At 51.7% G+C, this 20993-nt stretch overlaps 1 protein-coding gene and 1 long non-coding RNA gene across 3 annotated transcripts in view; one reads left to right on the forward strand and one right to left on the reverse strand.

The window, feature by feature from the left end:
• MED15 (mediator complex subunit 15) overlaps nucleotides 1-20993 on the reverse strand; it is a 69019-nt gene that overhangs the window by 11303 nt on the left and 36723 nt on the right. For both annotated transcript variants that reach the window (XM_031949056.1, XM_031949057.1), the window contains 4 exons: nucleotides 20813-20992; nucleotides 18009-18310; nucleotides 10699-11013; nucleotides 10307-10471 (listed from right to left, as the gene is read on the reverse strand). In XM_031949056.1, the coding sequence (XP_031804916.1) occupies nucleotides 10307-10471; nucleotides 10699-11013; nucleotides 18009-18310; nucleotides 20813-20992 (962 nt within the window). The remainder of the gene's footprint in view (nucleotides 1-10306; nucleotides 10472-10698; nucleotides 11014-18008; nucleotides 18311-20812; nucleotide 20993) is intronic.
• LOC116420887 lies at nucleotides 13771-18057 on the forward strand. The gene is made up of 3 exons (XR_004231339.1): nucleotides 13771-16046; nucleotides 16235-16331; nucleotides 17069-18057. It is a non-coding gene; the product is annotated as an uncharacterized LOC116420887 (long non-coding RNA).

A 20993-nucleotide genomic window follows, 5' to 3' on the forward strand; every position in this document is an offset into this window, starting at 1 on the left:
AATCAGAGAAATGCAAATTAAGACAACTCTAAGATACCACTACACACCTGTCAGATTGGCTAAGATGACAGGAAAAAATAATGATGATCGTTGGGAGGGGATGCGGGAAAACTGGGACACTGATGCATTGTTGGTGGAGTTGTGAACGGATCCAACCATTCTGGAGAGTAGTTTGGAACTATGCTCAAAAAGTTATCAAACTGTGCATACCCTTTGATCCAGCAGTGTTACTACTGGGCTTATATCCCAAAGAGATCATAAAGAAGGGAAAGGGACCTGTATGTGCACGAATGTTTGTGGCAGCCCTTTTTGTAGTGGCTAGAAACTGGAAACTGAATGGCTGTCCATCAGTTGGAGAATGGCTGAATGAACTGTGGTATATGAGTATTATGGAATATTATTGTTCTGCAAGAAATGACCAACAGGATGATTTCAGAAAGGCCTGGAGAGACTTACACGGACTGATGCTGAGTGAAATGAGCAGAATCAGGAGATCATTATATATCTCAACAACGATACTGTATGAGGATGTATTCTAATAGAAGTGGATTTCTTCGACAGAGAGAAGATCTAACTCGGTTCCAGTTGATCAAGGATGGACAGAAGCAGCTACACCCAAAGAAAGAACACTGGGAAATGAATGTATATTGCTTGCATTTTTGTTTTTCTTCCCGGGTTATTTTTACCTTCTGAATCCAATTCTCGTGCAACAAGAGAACTGTTTGGTTCTGCACACATAGATTGTATCTAGGATATACTGTAACCTACTTAACATGTACAGGACTGCTTGCCATCTGGGGGAGGCGATGGAGGGAGGGAGGGAAAAAGTCAGAAGTGAGTGCAAGGGATAATGTTGTAAAAAATTACCCAAGAAACTGAATGGATGTCCATCAGTTGGAGAATGGCTGAATAAATTGTGGTATATGAATATTATGGAATATTACTGTTCTGTAAGAAATGACCAACAGGATAATTTCAGAAAGGCCTGGAGAGACTTACACGGACTGATGCTGAGTGAAATGAGCAGGACCAGGAGATCATTATATACTTCAACAACAATACTATATGATGACCAGTTCTGATGGACCAGGCCATCCTCAGCAACGAGATCAACCAAATCATTTCTAATGGAGCAGTAATGAACTGAACTATCTATGCCCAGAAAAAGAACTCTGGGAGATGACTAAAAACCATTACATTGAATTCCCAATCCCTATATTTATGCACACCTGCATTTTTGATTTCCTTCACAAGCTAATTGTACAATATTTCAGAGTCTGATTCTTTTTCTACAGCAAAATAACGTTTTGGTCAGGTATACTTTATTGTGTATCTAATTTATATTTTAATATATTTAACATCTACTGGTCATCCTGCCATCTAGGGGAGGGGGTGGGGGAGGGGGTAAGAGGTGAAAAATTGGAACAAGAGGTATGGCAATTGTTAATGCTGTAAAGTTACCCATGTATATATCCTGTAAATAAAAGGCTATTAAATAAAAAATTAAAAAAAAAAATTACCCAGGCATGGGCTCCGTCAACAAAACGTTATAAAAAAAATAAAAAAAAATATGGCTTGAGGTCTGAAAAAAACTATTCCTCTTCACTTGTCCCTTCTGAAGTCCCTTTTCCTGGATCCTCTACATCTCTGGTTCCTCTCCAAGTCAAATTTGCATTCTTGTGTCTGCTGCAGAAAGGCATCCCTTTGATAAGGTGAACGGGAAAGCATTAAGTCTGCACATTAACTTTGGTAGTTCTGTCATTTCTATGGTATTGACAAGACCCAGTCATGAACACTGACTATTTCTCCTATTGAGTTGCTTTTTATTGAACCTATACAAATAATAAGTGCGTCTTAGGAGATTTCTACGCATTTCCTATTTATTTTGAATGGGACCTTCTTCTACTACTGTCTCCGAAATTGTTACTACTTTCTAGAAATCTATTCATTCTAATGGGTTGTTTTTGCAGCCTGCGGATTTGCTGGGGGTACAGTTTCCATCGCTTGTTTCAAGAACAAGGGGGCCCTGAAGAAGACAACCAAGATGTCTTTTCCTAGCACTCCACTTCTTCTGAAGAAGCGGGAAGTTCGTGGGCATAGAACACTGCATCTAGCGTCTGCTTTTTTCAATTTGTTGATTGCTTTTTTCTGGGCATTTCTCCCCTCCCTCCCCTTTCTCCTCTTTCCAAGGAATCACTGTCATCAGTAATGTTTTTGTAAGACATTTTCCTAATGTCTAGAAACGTTCTCAAATGTTTCTCTAATCTAATCTGGAAGATTCCCAGAGAGAAATTCAGGTGAAGTAAAAATCTGTTATTAGTCACATTATGCTAAATTACCTCAATCCCTGACTAAAGCGCCCAATAGCCTCCTCTATGACATGGTTAAGACAAAGGAATGTGGGGATTGTAGTGGGGAGACCTGACACTTAACCATCTGTGTGACCACACAAGACCTTTCTCAGTCACAGTTTCCTCATCTGTAAAATGGGCATAATACTGCTTGTACTATCGGCCTAACGAGACTATTGTCAGGAAAGTGCCATGTAAAAGTCTTAATGCACTAAATGGCTCTGTGACGGTTAAAGCAACCCCCCTCAGTCTCTAGTCTGTACCTCGTCACACCCAACGGCCCCCCATGTGTCCACAGCCTTGAGTGCCAGAGTTAGAGGGTCAATGCTGTCATTTGCCCCACTCGCCTCTGACCTGCAGGTGCATCTAGGAGACGAGTGAACCGCTCTGATGGATGCTGGGTGCTTTCTGTTGCCTGGCCATGGGCAAGAGGAAGAAAGGATTCAAAGGAAAAAGAAACAGGCGAGAGCCAGCCAAAGTCTACCACAGTCCCTGTTCTGAGGGCTCACCAGCTTCCCTTTGCCACGTTTCCCCTCTTGGAGCTCCCTGCTTCACTCCTCACACCACCCACCATCCCTCTCTGCTGCCGGCCCTTCCCGCTGTGCCCTACCACGGCAACAGAGACCATCGCTAGGACCGGGCCTGTCACCAGCAAAGCCTGGGTGGAAGTGCTGTCCCTGACACTGTGCCTGTGGGCAAATGCAGCTCACCTCCCGGGGGCTCGAGCGTCCTCCTCTTCAACAGGAGGGCTGGGCGCTCTCTGAGCCCGAGACCTGCCAGCCCCTGACAATTCTGGAACAGGCAGTACGGCAGCGGAGCGGGAGGGCCAGACCGGAAGCCAGGCGGCCTCCAGTCCAAGGACTGCCGTGACACTGAGGAGCTGGGCCCCGTTTTCCTTGGTCCACAAGGATCCTGGCAGCCCTCCAAGGCCATCCACGACAAACGGGTGGTAAAGCTGAGCTGCCTGAGTGGAGGGAGTCTTCACACCAGGAGGTCACATTCACCCAGCCCGCACAGCTGGCCTGCAGCCTCCCACCCCCTGGGGGGGGGGGGGGGAAGCCTCCTTTCCAGGGTCAGAGGCTACAGGCAGGATCTAGAAAGCCCCTAAGCCCCGAGGCGTTCCTTCCTCTCTTCAGGTCACTCTCCTCTTCTGCCCTTTTCATCCCCTCTCTTCACTGGGCCCTCCACGTCTCTCCCTCTCTCCCTCCTCTGCATGTTCTTACTGAGTCGAGCAGAAGTCGGCATCCAAACCAGCAAAGTCTGGCCTCCAGCCCCGTCGGAGCCCCTCGCTGGCTGGGTGACTCTGGGCAAGTGCCTCGACTTGTGAGCCACAAGCTGCAGAGAGGGTGAGGGAGCTTCCTCCCGTGGGATCCTCTACAACAATGAAAGTACCCTGCCCGTGGGCACACTGGCTCTCTCCCCGAGAGGATGTTTCATTGTCCATTAGTATCCTGAACTCACAGCGGGCGCCCACAGAGGCTCTGCCCCCCTCATTTTCCACATGCCCCCCCATGCTCTCCACACCCATAATCCTTTGGAACGACCCGGCACCCCAGGAGCCTGCTCTCTGCCTTTATTCTCCTGTTCTCGGTCCTTCGGTCAAGTTAACGATTTATTCTGCACCAACTATTTGCCGGGCCCTGTGTTAAACAACAAGGACACAAGGCAAGAAAAAGACGGCCCCTGTTCACCAGAAGCCCAAAGTGGGCAGGGGGCAAAGGCTGGAAAAGGGAGAGGTGATGAGGTGGGCCCGAGAAGGCAGGCAGCTCAGGAAGATGAGGCTGTACCCGGAACACCCGGGGGAAAGAGGGAAGGGTCAGACAAGGCTCACACTGGTCAGATCGTCAGAGCAGCAACCCCCTGTGCCCACTGTTGGGACAGCAAGACCCGGAGAGGGAGGGAACTACAAGTCCCTCCACCACCATGTCCACCCAGCACTGAGGCGGGGGCAGGCTGGCACCGGAGTCCGCGGCCGCCCCCACCCACCTTCTTCTGCATTGGCTATTCCTCTGCCGACAGGCTTCCCCGGCCTAACTCCCGCCTGCCAAGCTGTCCTTATTGCATAGCTTTTTACAGGGCTGCTTAAATGTTTTCACTCACAAGCGCTTTTTGCCAAGAAACTTTTACATGGCCTGGGGTACACGGGTATATAAAATAGCTTATCCAACCAGGCAACCGATCACATTGAGAGGACTGACCGCTGGGGAAGGCTTGACCCCCAGAAATGAGGTCCCCCATTCAAACCAGGGGAGGCCCCCCACGGTCCTTTCCTCTCCAAAACACTAGTCAACACCCGCCCAGATCCGACGGCTGCTGTCCTGCAGAGCAGCCCGTGCAACAACTCTAAACGCCGCGGCTGCCGCCCGACGATGGCCACAGGCGGGGTGGAGGGTGAGACCCTCGGGGCCTGGCTGCGGTCACCAGCTTGGAGGGCAGAAGGACAACAGAGAGACACGAGTAATCGCAAAACAGGGACCGTGGGTGGGCTGTGGGCAGCCTGGGGAAGGGCGTGCCAGGGAGCGGCGGTCCGTGGCTTCTCCGAGAGATTCGAGATCTTGAAGCAGCTGATGAGGAGAGTTGACAGCATAGAAGAAAGCTGCAGGTGAGGAAAGTCGGCGTCCTCCTCTTTCAGCTTCCTTTTTAAAAGTTCTGAATATCTTGAATTTGAAATAAATCTTGGGACGTGCGTCGGCCAAAAAATGAGCTTAGGAACCGAGACCAACCTGCTCTTTTTACAAAGGGGGACACTGAGGTCCAGAGGGGGAGTGCAGAACAGCAGCAGGATCTTCATATATGCATGCGCGTGCACGTGCACGTGTGCACTGCAGGGTTATACATGTGTGTGCTGCAAGGTGTGTGTGCACGTGTGTACTGTAAGTGTTGCATGTGTATGTGCATATGTGTGTGCACGGGTGTACTGTGCAGGGGGTGTGCACATGGCTGGACGTGTGCATGTGCATTCGTGTGTCTATATGCATATTGTGCATGTGTGTGCTATGCATGGGGTGTGTGTGCTGAATGTGTATGTGCATATTGTGCATGGGTGTGTGTGCACATGTGTGCATGTATGTGTGTGCCTTATCTGCACTGCGCATTGCACAGGTGTACTCTATGCAGGTGTGTGCATTGCACTGTGTGCACATGTGTGTGCACAGGGGGTATGCACAGGAGTGTGTGTGCACGTATGCACTACACAAGTGTGTGTGTGTGTGTGTGTGTGTATGTGTGTGCATGCGTGTGTGCACGTGTGCGCGGGGACAGCAGGGCCTCTGTCTGTCACTGAGATCAGGCACTTCCAGGCTTGGCATGGCTGCCGTCCAGGGAGGGAGCAGGTGAGAGGCCGTCTCCCGCTCCTGCCAGTCTTACCCATTGTGGGCAGACATGGGCTGTCCCCTCACCGACCTCCCTGTGGGCCCCAGCTGTGGGCACCTTCAAAGAGGCGGACGGGAAGAAGGCGCTTCCGTGTCCCCAGAGTCTGAAAGGATGGCTCCATCCCTGGGTCACGCAGGCTAAGTGGCCAGGAGGCTGGCCTCTCTCCACTGGACCCATAGGTAAGACAAGGCCGACTAGCTGCCCTTGCTCCGGGGCTGCCCCGTTCCCACGGTGCTGGCAGGGAGAGTCACGTGAGGAAGGCGCCGTTAGGACTGTTCTCCCCAATTTCAGAAAGCCAGACTGAGGTTTGCTCCACTGATTCCAAAGGGAGGCTCGCCGCCACGGTGTTTCAATGCTAAGAAACAGGCCCTTCCCCACCGGCAAGGCACCAGGGGCCCGGCTCCAGGTTCAGGCGCCACAAACTTGTCTGACTGGGAGTGCCCGACACTGAGCCGTGCCCACGGGCTCTGGGCGAGCAGCTCCCTAGACCCGGGGAAGGGGCCCCGCCAAAGCCTCGGGGCCACTCTGTGTTCCTGGGGAGCATGGCCCCCAAACCAAGCAGATCCCCTGACACCCCTCACCCCAGGCTGCCTCCTTGCACCTGGGGTGGAGCCACAACAGGCAGCCCCAAAGCCAGGAATCGTGCCCACACCACAACCTGTCGCCAGGGAGAACGCCTTCCCCTCGGGCCGGGGCTACAGCCCGGGCAGCCGGCTGGGGCCACAAAGGGACTCGCTCATGGATCTGCAGCTGCACGGAGGAAGCAGAGAGGGCCCTACCACACGAGCAGCTCCAGTTGGGCTCCCAGGGCAAGCCCCCTGCCCACTGTGGTCTCCAGTGAAGCTTCTGTTGGCTTGGGCCGGCTCCAGGGGCGGCTGCGGGCTCTGACGCGTGGTGCCTTAACAGATCTCAGAGGGAACACCACACACCAGGGAAGCTCCCCCTGAGCCTGGCCAGGCCAGGAACAGGATTTACCTGTTGACACAAACCTACCAGCTCAAGTGCTCAACTCTCCCTGCTTCCTCCCCACCTCCCCAAGGAAAGAGACCCTACCCAGGCTGCTCCAGGGTGGGGCGTCACAGAGGAGGGCACCCAGAGGCAGCTGGCAGAGAAGCCCCCCCCAAAACCTCAATGAGGGCACGAGCCAAAAGCTCTCTCCGGGGAACAGCCCCAGGCTCCTCAGCACAGTCCGGCAGCACTGTTTGTGTAAACAACGCTGTCGGCACCAGCTGTGCTCACCCCTCTCTGCCTTCCATCTTGGGCTGGAAACAGCAGGCATGGACGCAGGCCCAGCATGGAGCTCTGAGGGCCAACAGGCCGGCTGTGGCCAGACCCTGGGGTGCGCCAGGGCTGCTCTGGAGAGGGCAACGGAACGGGGGAGGAGAGGGCCTCTGGGGGCTGAGCCGGGGCAGGACGGCGCAGTCCCAAGGTGCCAAAGCCTGGCCCCCCATGTTGCTTTATGGGTGCTACCGGTGCTACTTCTGGCCCGCACTGAGGGGCACTGGGCACGGGGACAAGAAAACGGGTCCTTCTCTGGGGCTTTTATGGAGGCTCCATGGGATGGCTTGCATGAGAACTGTAGTGTTCGGACTGGCTTCCAGAGGTCCTCAGGACCAGCCCTGATCTGAGAGCAGGAGAACCATGACATCACCACACTGAGCACTAAATATATATGGAAAATCCAGCAGTCAGAGTTACAAAGAGAAATTCCATTTAAAGTAACTACTGATAGTATGAAATATTTAGGAATCTATCTGCCAAGGGAAAATCAGAAACTTTATGAGCAAAACTACAAAACACTTTCCACACAAATTAAGTCTGATCTAACCAACTGGAAAAATTATTAAATGCTCTTGGATTGGGAGAACAAATATAATAAAGATGGCAATACTACCTAAACTAATCTATTTATTTAGCGCTATACCAATCAGACGCTGAAAAACTATTTTGATGACCTAGAAAAAATAACAACAAAGTTCATATGGAAAAACAAAAGGTCAAGAATTTTAAGGGAATTAATGAAAAAAAAAATTCAAACAAAGGTGGCCTAGCTGTACCGGATCTAAAATTATATTATAAAGCAGCAGTTACTAAAACCATCTGGTATTGGCTAAGAAATAGACTCATTGATCAATGGAATAGGTTGGATTCAAAGGACAAAACAGACAATAACTTTAATTATCTAGTGTTCGACAAACCCAAAGACCCCAGTTTTGGGGATAAGAATGCATTATTTGACAAAAACTACTGGGAAAATTAGTATGGCAGAAACTAGACAATGACCCACACTTAACACCGTACACCAAGATAAGGTAAAAATGGGTTCATGACCTAGGCATAAAGAATGAGATTATAAATAAATTGAAAGAGCATAGGATAGTTTACCTCTCAGACCTGTGGAAGAGGAATGAATTTATGACCAAAGAAGAACTAGAGATCATTATTGACTACAAAATAGAAAATTTTGATTATATCAAATCGACAAGTTTTTGTACAAACAAAACTAATGCAGGCAAGATTAGAAGGGAAACAATAAACTGGGAAAACATTTTTACAGTCAAAGGTTCTGATAAAGGCCTCATTTCCAAAATAGAGAATTGACTCTAATTTATAAGAAATCAAGCCATTCTCCAATTGATAAATGATCAAAGGATATGAACAGACAATTCTCAGATGAAGAAATTGAAACTATTTCTAGCCATATGAAAAGATGCTCCAAGTCATTATTAATCAGAGAAATGCAAATTAAGACAACTCTTGAGATACCACTACACACCTGTCAGACTGGCTAGAGTGACAGGGAAAGATAATGCGGACTGTTGGAGGGGATGTGGGAAAACAGGCACATTAATTAATACGTTGTTGGTGGAATTGTGAATACATCCAACCATTCTGGAGAGCAATTTGGAACTATGATCAAAAAGTTATCAAACTGTGCCTACCCTTTGATCCAGCAGTGTTTCTACTGGGCTTATACCCCAAAGAGATACTAAAGAAGGGAAAGGGACCCACATGTGCCAAAATGTTTGTGGCAGCCCTGTTTGTAGTGGCCAGAAGCTGGAAAATGAATGGATGCCCATCAACTGGAGAATGGCTGAATAAATTGTGGTATATGAATATTATGGAATATTATTGTTCTGTAAGAAATGACCAGCAGGATGAATACAGAGAGGATTGGCGAGACTTACACGAACTGATGCTGAGTGAAATGAGCAGAATCAGGAGATCATTATACACCTTAACAATGATACTGTATGAGAATGTATTCTGATGGAAGTGGATTTCTTCGACAAAGAGAAGATCTAACTCAGTTTCAATTGACCAAGGTTGGACAGAAGCAGCTACACCCAAAGAAGAACACTGGGAAATGAATGTAAACTGCTTGCATTTTTGTTCTTCTTCCCGGGTTATTTATACCTTCTAAATCCAATTCTCCCTGAGCAACAAGAAAACTGTTCGTTTCTGCACCCATATATTGCATCCAAAATCTACTGTAACCTATTTTAACATGTATAGGACTGCTTGCCCTCTGGGGGGAGGGGATGGAGCAAGGGAGGAGAAAAATCGGAACAGAAGTAAGTGCAAGGGATAATGTTGTAAAAAATTACCCAGGCATGGGCTCTGTCAATAAAAAGTTATTAAAAAAAAAAAAAAAAAAAAAGAATAAAAGAATAAAGAGTAAGCCACCAAAAAAATAAATAAAAATAAATAAATAAATAAATATGGGAACTGGAGAACCATGACATCACCATGCCGAGTACTGAGTATATATGGGAACTAGAGAATCATTTTATCATTAACTCACTGAGTTAATACCTCGGAAGTATCCTTGTTTCAAGTAGACTTCTCCAGAGTTTCCACCCTCTACAGAGAATGATGGCAGGTACAAACCCATACTGCTCAGCTGAGCCGGGGAGCCCCCTTGCCCCCAACAAAGCCAATACAATGACAAAGGGTTTTACACAGCTAAAAATTGGCACATCCCAATGGGGACTTCCTGAACGAATGAAAGGTCCGTCACCAGCCCTCGATGACCTCTCAGTGAGGCCGATCCCAGCCTTCCAGTGGGAGGTAGCCTGGCCTCAGGTCCCCGCAGGGTGGCTTCGTGAGGACGGCCTCTGAGCCCTTCCCATGAACAGTCCTCTCAATGGGCCGCCAGCTTCCCTGCTCAGGGCCTCTCTGCTAGCCCCCAAAGCTTGCTTTGCATTTCCGAAGGAAGGGGGAGACGTGGAAAATGGGCGGTGTCGTGAGGGGAAGGACCTTTGGTGGCTAAGAGGTGCAGAAATGCTGTCAGTCCCCAAGCCATCCCCTCTTCAGCCATCCCTACCCTCAGCTTTGTCCTTCACGACCCATGTGCCCTGACACCCCAATCTCAGAATCTCACAGGTTGGGTGGAGAGGTGAGAGAGACCACGCAGGAGGAGGTGGGATATGTCCCAGCTCTCTGTGGTTTGGGACAGAGGGCACACACAAACACAAGAATCCTGCTTCCCATAGAGCCCAGAACGAGCCAGTCTCTCCTATGACTAAGACAAGAAAGCTCCCCGAGCAAAAAGCCAAACTTCCAGGCCCACCATCTCTTACCTGTCCTCCTGCGGCGGCGGCGGCAGCGGCTGCGGCGGCAGCCATCTGAGCGACCTGGGCTGCCTGGGCTGCGGCCACCTGCTGCTGCTGCTGCTGCTGTTGTTGCTGTTGCTGCTGCTGCTGCTGGGCTTGCTGGGCCTGCTGCACAACCATCTGGGCTCGGACCTGGAGGAAGAGAGGGAAAGGGCGCTCGCTGGCTTCCCAGGCCGATGGAGCCCGGCACCATGGGTGCCGTGATCCAGAGAGAGGGAAGGCTCCTGGGATGCTGGCTCTGTGAGAGCCGAGGGCGCCCGGGCAAGCACTTGGTCGGCAGCCAACGCGAAGCCCACTACCCACGGACGTGGCAAGACGCGCCTCCCCCCTGAGGATTCCCGGGGCCCCCACAGCCTCACCTGCATCACTTTGAGCTGCTGTGGGGTGAGCATCATCTGCCCAGGGATCGACTGCGCTTGGGGCACCAGCGGCTGCTGGGGAGGCGCCTGCGGCGGGAGCTGGGGCTGCTGCTGCTGAGCCACCTGCTGCGGCTGCTGGGGCGGCGGCTGGTGCTGCTGCGGATGGTGCAGCTGCTGGAGCTGCTGCTGCATGGCTTGGGAGGCCGGCGGGGCCTGTGACGGCGGTTGCTGGGGCGGCGGCTGGGGCTGCATGGCCTGCTGCTGCTGGTGCTGGAGCTGCAGCTGGGCGATTCGCAGCTGCTGCTGCTGCTGCAGCTGAAAGAAGACGGGCATGTTCCCCGGTCACCACGAGGACAGAGACGGGCTCCCACCGAGGCCACGAGGGCTAATGTCAGACTGGCCAAGGAGAGCTGCGGTCCTGCGAGGGCCGGCCTTAGTTCTCTTTGTTAAGGGGGAGGCCCAGCGAGGGAAGGAGAGATGACCTTCGGGGAGGGAGAACTTTTTTAAGAATGAGAATACAAAGTATATAAGTTGTACCACAGGCCATCTGGCTGCAGGCGTGCTGGGCCAGGCCGCCCAAATAAAGCAGAATCCGCCCACCCCGGCTGCAAAAGCCTCTGCTAGGACTCCTGTCTGAGCCGCCACTCCAGGGGCGGCAGTGGGCGGTCAGAAGACCTGGGTTCGACCCCCAGATGGGTTGTTTACAAGCAGGGAGACTCTAGACAAGTCCAGTCACTTTTCACCCTCAAATTTCCTAATTTGAAAACTGGGGACAATCACAATAAACAGCAATCACTTAATAACTGTGCAGTGACTTCGAACCCATTTGTGCCTGGTTCTTTCCGGAACTATGCCGTGAGTGGATACAGTTCAGAAAGACATCCCTCCTCATTCTGGGATGTTGGCCCACCCACATGCTTCTCCCAGTGACCCCTAGTATCACGCCCGGGCGGTGCCATCTCTGACCCTCTCGGCCCCTCACACCCGACGCTCCCGAGCCCAGGATGCACGCCTGGCAGACCCCCTCGCCTCAGCACCGTTCTCTGCACGCTGGAGCCTCAGCTGCTCTCGCCTTCCCACCAACCACTTGCTAGTTAGTATTAACTCCAGTGTGTAGATGTCCCATTTATTCACTTCCTATTTCTGCGTCACAGACTTTTCCACTTCTCTCCCCCATTAGAGGGTCAGATCCCTGCAAGAGGAGATTGCTTCTCTTTATAGCTGTACCCTCAGTACCAGGCACATAGTAGGAACTTCACAAAGACCTCGAATTGGTCTGGGAGGGCAGAGGTGTCCACCCCTGCCGGCTCATCCCGCCTTAGGAGACGGCGTCTCGGAGTGGCTGACCTACGGCCGCTGAGCTGCAGACGAGCCCCGGGCCCGGCCACGCCGCCATGGGCCTTCTGCACCACATCTCGGTGGAGACAAAGAAAGTCCAATGTGGCGCAAGGCAAGGCAGCTGCAAGGGCAAACCGATGGCAGTGTGGGTCTGGCACAGGCAGCCAACCCGAGCCGGCGGCGGCAAGGGAGAGAGCTCAGAACGGAAAATAACGGAAAAGCACATGGAACGTTTTTTGGAAAAGAACTGAAACCCCAATCACAGGCTCGTTCTTAAAGAGCCAATACAAAAAGAGGTAGGTGTGGGCTCAGCAACCAGGGACGTGCTTCTGATCGGTCCCTGGCTGGGAAGCTCCGACCCTCCTACCTCGTCCTGCCTCCATTAACACAGCCATGGCTGGGATGGAGTCGCCATCATTCCTCATCCATCAAAATGCCCAATTTGTCCACGTCACTTCCCCAGAAGTTCTATTAACTCTTGCCAGTTGGGCATTTAAAGGCCCGGAAGGGGAGCCCCTACTGTGTGCCGGGTGCTGTGCTAAGCATTTTTTCAAATATGATCTCATCGGATCTTCCCGACAAGCTGGAAGGCAGGTACCGTACTGATCTCCATTTTACAGATGAAGAAACTGTGGCAAACAGAAGAGTTAAGTGACTTGCCTACAGTCACAAAGCTAGGGAGTGTCCAGCACTGGGTTTTAGCTCAGGTTTCTGACTGCAGGGCCAGCCCACACTCATCTGCTTTCACTGCCTGGAAATCTGGCCTTTGTGCTGTTCCTAATACGTGACGGGTGCCTGGGCAGGCAATCTCAGCGCGCATCTCAGGATCCCGCATCTCCTTCCAGGTTGGGTCCAGAGCTACCTTACCCACAATCCCCTTGGAGGCTTGGGCCTTCCCAAACTCCAAAGTACCGGGCATTTGTCTTGGATGTTTTTATATACTTTGCTATGTGGCTTTGTGTGTCCCCTCCTGTGTCTGTGTCTCTCCCTATCTCTGGGTATGCGGGGGGAGGTATTTGTAAGGGCCCTCCCCCAAAACACACCCTGCCCCCTCCTACAGAAGGAGAGTCCCCGGAGAACAAAGCTGCTTTTTCTCTGGTCTCTGGGTCATGTGGCTCAGCCCAAGACCTGTCTGTGGCTCACAGTGCTTTAAGATATCTGAACCCCGGGAAGATCACTGGCCCCTCCTGATCACACCCTCCCCCACCCCCGATCAAATCTGGCCCCTCCTGATCACACCCTTCCCCATCCTCCTATCACACCGGTCATTTGTGGGAGCTAGAGTCAGGCAGCCCCCTCGGCCCAGAGCTTTTGGAAGCGTCACAGCGGGGGTAAAGGAGGCCGAGTATGGATCCACACAGAACCGGAGCCGGCCAGCCGAGGACCAGCTTCACAGCCGACCCCCAGACCTCTAGGGGTTTCAACCTGCGTGGAAAGAGGGGGGTCGCTACAAGGGCCCCTCTCGTTTTCATCTGGGGTCCCTTACGAAAGCTCCCTCCCTCAGCACACGGACTCTGGTGCCTCTGCCACAACCCCCAACTCAGTCCATGACGCCTGACCTGCCCCCACTCTGACCTGGCTGGGATCAGAAAAAGGGTTTCTGGGCAGCCCTTGCCCACTCGCTTCTTCTTGCCAGGCCCCTCTGCGAGGCCCCTTTTCTAGAACCTTCTCAGCCAGAAGCTTTCCTTCTCTGGCTGTGACATCACAGGAAGGAAGCTTACCGGACCTCAGGGGGCCGGCCCCTCCCTTCAAGGCAATTGGCAGTTTCTCAGAGCACCTGGACACTGGCCTTCCTGCCACCACTTGGAGCTGGCCGTGGTACTTCGAAGCTACCGCCCAGGGCCTGGGGTCCGGATGAGGACCTTCCATTAATGCGGCCACAGCCAAGGAAGATCCCGACCCTGCTCCCGAGAGTCTCCTAGAGGCAAGCCTCCCCTCTCCCCCGTGTGGCCAGGGCCCCGTTTCAGCCTGTCCAATCCCTGATCCAGTCGGCCTCCTCACAGGCTGGGGTCTTCCGCAGGCCATCTGCCTCAAGGGTGGGACGAACAGCCTCCAGGGCCCCAGAGGGCGAAGCTCCGGGGGCCGCTTAGGCAGCAGAGGCTGTGTCAGGAGGGCCCCTGTGGGGGTGGCTGAGAGCCTCAGCTGGGCCTTCTCCATCCCTGGGTGAGGGCGGCCCAAGGCTTGGCCACGCTTCTCTCTCAACACTCTGGGGAAGCTCTGTGATGCCCAGCTTGGCGGATCCAGTCCGCTCTCACATCACTGCCTGGCTCCCCTTGTCCCCTCTCAAAGCCATCACCCCCAAAGCAGAGCCCACGAGCTTGCCCTGTCTCCTGCACTCTGAACCTCAGCCGCTCCCTCCCCTCTGCGCCCCAGACCCCCACGTGGGCCTCCCGGCCACTCCCCTCCCTCTGTGCCCCAGATCCCTCCGTGGGCCTCCTCAGGAGCCACACGGTGCTTCCCACTTCAGTCCCTGACCTTTGCCCACGCCAGTCACCATCCACTCCCAGCAGTGCAGGTCTGACTAGGTCCCGTCCGGCTTCCCAAGGCCCCGAAGCCATCCACAAGGTAGCCACCCCCTATACCCCCAGCTGGCCCCCTAGCACTCCTTTATTCCCCTCACTTTCTCTGCTCTGGCTCTCCCCATTTTCCTCTGACTCACAACAGTTGGTGAAAGCCCTCCCTCACATCTGGGATTGAATGTGTATGGCCTTGAGAGTCTAATAGCTGGTTAACATCAGTCAGCTCTGGGAAAGCAAGAATCCTCTCATCTGTTGCCTCCATGGGCCCGTGCCCACCATGGGAGCTTAATCAATGCTTTCTGATTAACTAGCGGGTGCAAGGGACATAGAGGGTGGAGCACGTGAGGGAGACCTGGGTTAAAATCCAGCCTTGGCCACTTCCCGGCTGTGAGCCTGGCAAGCCTCTGCCCGCCTCCTAAAGGGCCAGATGGGAAGCATCAATCCCAAAGGGTCGACATGAGCACCCGAGATGTGCTCAGCACCCGAGATGTGCTCAGCACTTTACCTGGCACACAGCTGGCATTTCATCAACGTACACATATATATGCATTACATACATATCTTTAGCCCAGTCCTTTTCGTTCTCCATCTTCCTCTCTGTGGTCCTTCCTTTCTCACTAGTCCCACTCTTGTTTGTGCCCCCCTCCTCCCGCCTCCATCCCAGCATCGCCCCTGACTCCACCCCAGCCTTCCAGCATCATCTACATCATCCTTCTGGAATCGTAGGTCACCCCCATTGCATAGAAAGTCATGTATAAACCTGGGAGCCTGACTAGAACAGAACTCGGGGTGCGACGTCCTGCCTTTGCCTTAAATCTATTAGCCCTTCCACCAATGCATAAAAGCTATGTTCTAGGTGGACCAGACTGCGCTCAAGCCACATCCCCTGGACCCCATCTGCCCTATCTTCTATTCCTGAAATGAACCCCAAATCTTGTGGCTCAATGATGGATCTAGCGGCTCTAAGGAAGGTCTTCTACCCCATTATGGGCCTCGGCCACTTTCTGCCCCATGAGAAACCGCGATCGCACTGTGAGAACCTCATCCTCCGTGGCTGGGAAGCTGGGCCAGTCCCAGCTGCCGCTTGGCAGGTGGATCCCAAGACTGACGCCAGGAGCTTGCTCACGATTCCGCATCTCGTATCTTACTCGAAAACTGGCCTCATACTGGTCAGTTACTACATCTATGCTCCTCTGAAAACAGACACGAGGTGGAGGGGACACCTCTCTGATTTCCTGGAGCTGTACCCGTTTACTCTCCCTCTCCCGACTCAAAAATCTCCTCAATTTTCTACCAATTAGAAATCAGATTACTTAATTAGACATCCCATTTTGTGCTGTGCTTCTAGTTCTCTATTAAGATAAACATCTGGCTCCCCGTATTCGTGGTCCAGAGGCCAGCTGAGAAGACGTGGCCCCGCTCCATCATTTGGCTGGCGTGCACTGCCTAATAAACCAAGGTGCTCTGAAGCATGGACTTCCCCTAGTTTGGGTGAGTTCAATACGGTGATTGAAACCCTAGAATGTGGTTTGGCTTTTAATTTACAAGTTGTATGTGTTAGGGAACCACATGAATATTAATAATATTCAAACTGGAGCTGTAATGAGTGAAATTTTGCTATTTGTAGAAAAATTTCTTAAGTTTTGATTACAAAGATGGTTGTCTGAATTATCATGAAGGGAATAGGAGAAAATGGCGTGGCTACAGTCTCAGAACTGCTACAGATGGAGGTCTGTCCCTAGAAACAACTGATGGATCAACTTGGTACAGCCTAAGGTACCTTAGCCTCTTGACTCAGTTTTCCCACTGTGCTATTTTCTTTCTGAACAGAAAATCTTCCCACCTGGTTAAACCTGAGCCTGGCTTTGCCCTGTGATTCTGTGATTTACTGTCAGGATCACATTGTTTTCTCTAAGAGCTACATACATATATATATATATATATATATATATATATATATATATAATATTACATATACATATATGCGTATATATGTGTGTATGTGTGTGTATATATATGTGTATATATATACACACACACACACACACACATATAATTGTTTAAAGTTTCTTGATTAAATGGAATAATAAATTTTGAGAAAGCAATAGGATTTGATTGTTTTCTCTGCAAACTACATATATATATATATATATATATATATATATATATATATATATATATGTATGTATGTATATTATTGACTTCCAAATGTATCTAATAGGAAAATAAGTTGTATTTTAATAAGTTCTCAAAATAGGGTTAGGGATTTTATATATAAAATTACCTTATGAAAAGGGAATTGTTTCCATGTCTAAAGGATCTGTCTGACATTTTTAAGAAACAAAAGAGTTCTTTGCAATTAGACGCTGGAGAAATTTTTTTTTAAATTCTCATACCAGGTCGGGTTTAGAGAAAGCTAGAAACAGCTAGTTATAAAAACTTAGATTCTCTGAAGTTTCAGGTTTGGAAAACAAATTGTAAGAAACTATACTCAAATGTCTTGTTACTGGTAGATTTTAGCAGAATTATCTGGGACTCTCTACAAGCAATTTGGAACGGGAGAAGCAGAGCCCCCTGCAGCACCGTCCTGAGGACGGACAACTGTTCCAGAATGTTCAGGAGATATTTCCAGGGAGCAGATGAATGTATAGGTCACACGGGACTGAAGGGGAAATGATTTAAGGGACATTGGGAGGGGATTACTAAGATACAAGGAGACCGGATGCTATTTAATATTAACGATCATCGTTGTTTTGGTGTTTATGTTTGCTAAGTTTTCTTAGTCTCTTGGTGACATTTAAATTTCCTCTTTCAAAATGAGCCTGCCATCAGTCCTCTAAGTAGCACGATCTGTAGCCTGATAGTGTAATTCTGATTATGAATACGATAAAAACCTGATCAATCTGGCTTATAGAAAAGGGATCCACAGGGGAGGGGATGTGAATCAAAAGGGGGAAATTTCAACCAGAAGGAGACAGAGCCCTACCTGTGAGCCCCTGGCACACACGCTCAACAAACTGATGTACTAGGAAGCTCAAACCTTTGTTTCCACAATCACTTTAAGCAAGTAACACACATCAGCACCTGGCCCACAGAGTCACTTCGTAATGCTTGTTCTCTTCCTTTCCCTCCCAATTCAGCAACAATTCCCAATGGCCCCTGGGAAATAAGCTTGTTTCCTCCTTTCTCTGTAGTTCTAGTTCCCGCTAAATCCTGCTAGGAGGGCACCCAGCCTCCCTTGGGCTCTCTGGTGCCCAGCCTGGGTGTGCAGGCGCAAGGTTGGGGGCAGGGGGAGCCAGACCCAGGCAGGGGCTCTGACTGCCCTTTCTCCCACCCGGCCAGGGAGAATTCTTAAGGCCGGGGAGCACACAATGTCTGAGGCCTTTTGGCAGCTGGGGCCAAGCCCCTTTGGAAGCTTGGCCGGCCGGCAGGGTCACTTTCTCTCCTCCTTACCTGCTGCTGACTCTGATGGTGGAATTTGAGCAGGTGCTGCTGCTGCTGCTGCACGGCCACTTGCAGCTGCTGCTGCTGCTGCTGCACGGCCACTTGGAACTGCTGCTGCTGCTGCTGCATGGCGCTCTGCTGGGCCTGGAACTGCTGTTGCTGCTGCTGCTGCTGCTGCAATGCCACCTGCTGCTGGGCTTGAAACTGTTGCTGCTGCTGCTGCTGCTGCTGTTGCTGCTGCTGCTGCTGCTGCTGTTGCTGCTGCTGCTGCTGCTGCTGCTGGAGAGCCACCTGCTGCAGCTGGAGCTGGGCTGCAAAGACAGAGCCCACCTGGTCCAAGAAGCTTTCCAAGCCCAGGCTTAGCCTGGCACCACCTGCCTGGCTGCTCCGGCTCTCTTGCCCCAAGTCTGAGGGCCCGGCTACTCCTAAGAAGCCCCCCCAGAGCCTGACCTCTGACCTAGCCACGCCAGCCCCAAGAGCTGGGAGGGAGAGCACACCCGGAGGGACAGACATTTGGAGAGCAGCTGTTCCCGAGCCCCAGGACAACTGGCACATTTGAGATGGGCTCTGGCGGCCCGCTGAAGAAGCCTCCCAGCAGCCTCCTGACAGAAAGCAAGGAGATGCTACGATCTTGGGGCCTAGAACTTTGGAAACAGCAGGAAGTCTAGACTGGATGCTCCCTTCCCTCTTCCTCCACCTTCTTCCTACGGCTTTAAGTCTGTCAGCAGCAGAATGGAACCTTATGAAGAGCGCTATGGCGCCAAGGGCCGGGGAAGAAGAAGGCGGCTGCCCTCCCAAACCCAGCGGGCTCCGAGGAAGGAGGAAAGCAAAGACCCTCATGACTTCTCCCAGCACAGCTAGGCTATCTAAGGGAAAGAACCCAGGCAAGAAGGGGCCCAGGTGCTGCAGCCAGAGAGCAACCCTCCAGGTCCGGGAACACTTCTGCACTGTTTGGAGAGCTCCTGGCCTAGTCCACTCTCCCAAGCACAATATGGGGCTGACAGAGAGGCTCCCGCCCACCAAAGCTGACTCCCTGACATGGGAGGTCAATCAGGCACCACCAGACCCAGAGGTGGTGGGCGGCGGGGAGCCGGGATGACCGGTTGGGCTGGATGGTACAAGGGCAGTCCAGAAATCCCCCTTGAGCTCAGAGCTCCCCAACATTGAACAAATGTTTCACAGAATCATGAAAGTCAGGCAAGGCAGCGAACGACCAAGAGCTGGTCCAGAGCCTTCCTGGAAGGCCTACAAAGCTCCCGGGCCCGCAGAATGAGCTCAGGAAGACAGCACACTCTCGAAGCTTCCACCATTACCACACAGCCTCTCAAGGGAACTTCTCAAAGTCATGGGGACTAAGGGGAGAGGGGGGACTGAAGGCCTCCCCTCCCCTCCCACTCTGCTTGTCCAGTCCCCTCCGGGGCTAGAACCCATGGGAGGCTCAGAAGCTACACTGGGCCGCCACCTGTCAATGGACTCTTCAGGTCACAAAATGACAGCATGGGCAAGAGGAATGGAGGGAGGTGTTTAAATTAATCAGAAGCCCTTGTTTTAAAGTCAATGCCCATCAACTGGGGAACAGCTAGACAAACCAGGGGACACAAATATAATGGACAATAACTGCCGTACGAAATGACATATGTGAGGGTCACAGAAAAGCCAGGGAAGAGCTAGACGTACTGATGCAGACCCGGGAAGACAACACAGTGACTTCAGCTAAGGAAATAGGGAGAATTCCCATAAAGTCAAACAGACTGCTGAAGAATTAGGGAAAATAAGCTCGCTCCTACTCCTCTGCAGTTTGGTGGATAGTTTTTCTTAAAAAAAGCAAGTCTTAGTTTTATTTTTTCGCAAGAAACTTCTTTATCACAAAGAATGACCCTCTGGGAGAAGGTAGAGCAGATACCCAGGGAAATCTAGGAGCTAGAAAAACCCAATTTCGACAGCAATAAAAAGCTTCCTTAAAAAAGAATTGTTTTAAGATAATTACCAATTTACAATCAAGAGCTATGCTAATTATCCATTTGTTTTTTAGTTCCGCTGCTGGAGTTCCTTCCCCCACTTCAGCGAGGAAGCCAGGGTCTTGCCTCAGACCCAAGTCTCCTGACCCCAAATCGATGTCCGGGGCATCACCTGGGGACTCTGCACACCGATCCCTGCCCATCAGCGCTCTCTTGGGAAATGCCCTTCCCTCTGTTACTTGGGGCAAGCTTCACATCCATTTTGGACAGAAAGGGAAGGGGAAGAGAAGTGGAAACAATGCGATCAAATCCTCCTTCCTCGTGTGGGGGCTGCAGCACTGGAACCCCAGGCACCCACAGGAAAGTGGAAGGAATTATTAGGTCGTAAGGTCAGATCTGAGGGAGAGAGCCAGCAGATGTTACCCAGCATATCCCTCCATTTTAAAGAAAAAGAAATGGAGGCTGGATCGTCAGTGGCAGAGGCTGGATGGGAAGCCAGGGATCTACTCCCCCATCCGTGTCCCTTTCATCATTAGCCCAAGCTGACTTCCTCACACCAGGGGTCTCACTGAAGGCCCACGTGACCGGGCGGCCAGATGCTCCGGAGCGAAGCCCGAACGCCCCTCCGCCACCGCCCCAATCCAGTTCTAGGCTCATTCTGCAACGTCTTGCCTCTTTCTTCCCCACTCCAGGATCCCACACCTAGCGGGGACCAGCCTCCTTCACGCTCCCTGGCAGAGGGCACAGGAGACGAGGTCATATGCTTGGGGACCACGTCGACAACGGGGGATTCCCAAGCAGCAGCTAAGTCCCGGTACTTACTCGGCTGAGTGGTGGCAGAAACAACAGACATACCATGAGGGGGCATTGCTGAGGTGCCGGGCGGCGGCTGTCCCGAGAGGGCCATTGACTGGCCCACTCCTGCGAGCCCACTTATGCCGCCCAGAGACTGGCCTGGGCCCCGAGATGCCATCCCGATTCCAGTCGCTCCAGTTGGGGGTCCACCTGTGAGGTTCTGGAGGGCATTCATAGGATC

Source organism: Sarcophilus harrisii, chromosome 1, assembly GCF_902635505.1.
Source record: "Sarcophilus harrisii chromosome 1, mSarHar1.11, whole genome shotgun sequence".
Taxonomy (NCBI): domain Eukaryota; kingdom Metazoa; phylum Chordata; class Mammalia; order Dasyuromorphia; family Dasyuridae; genus Sarcophilus; species Sarcophilus harrisii.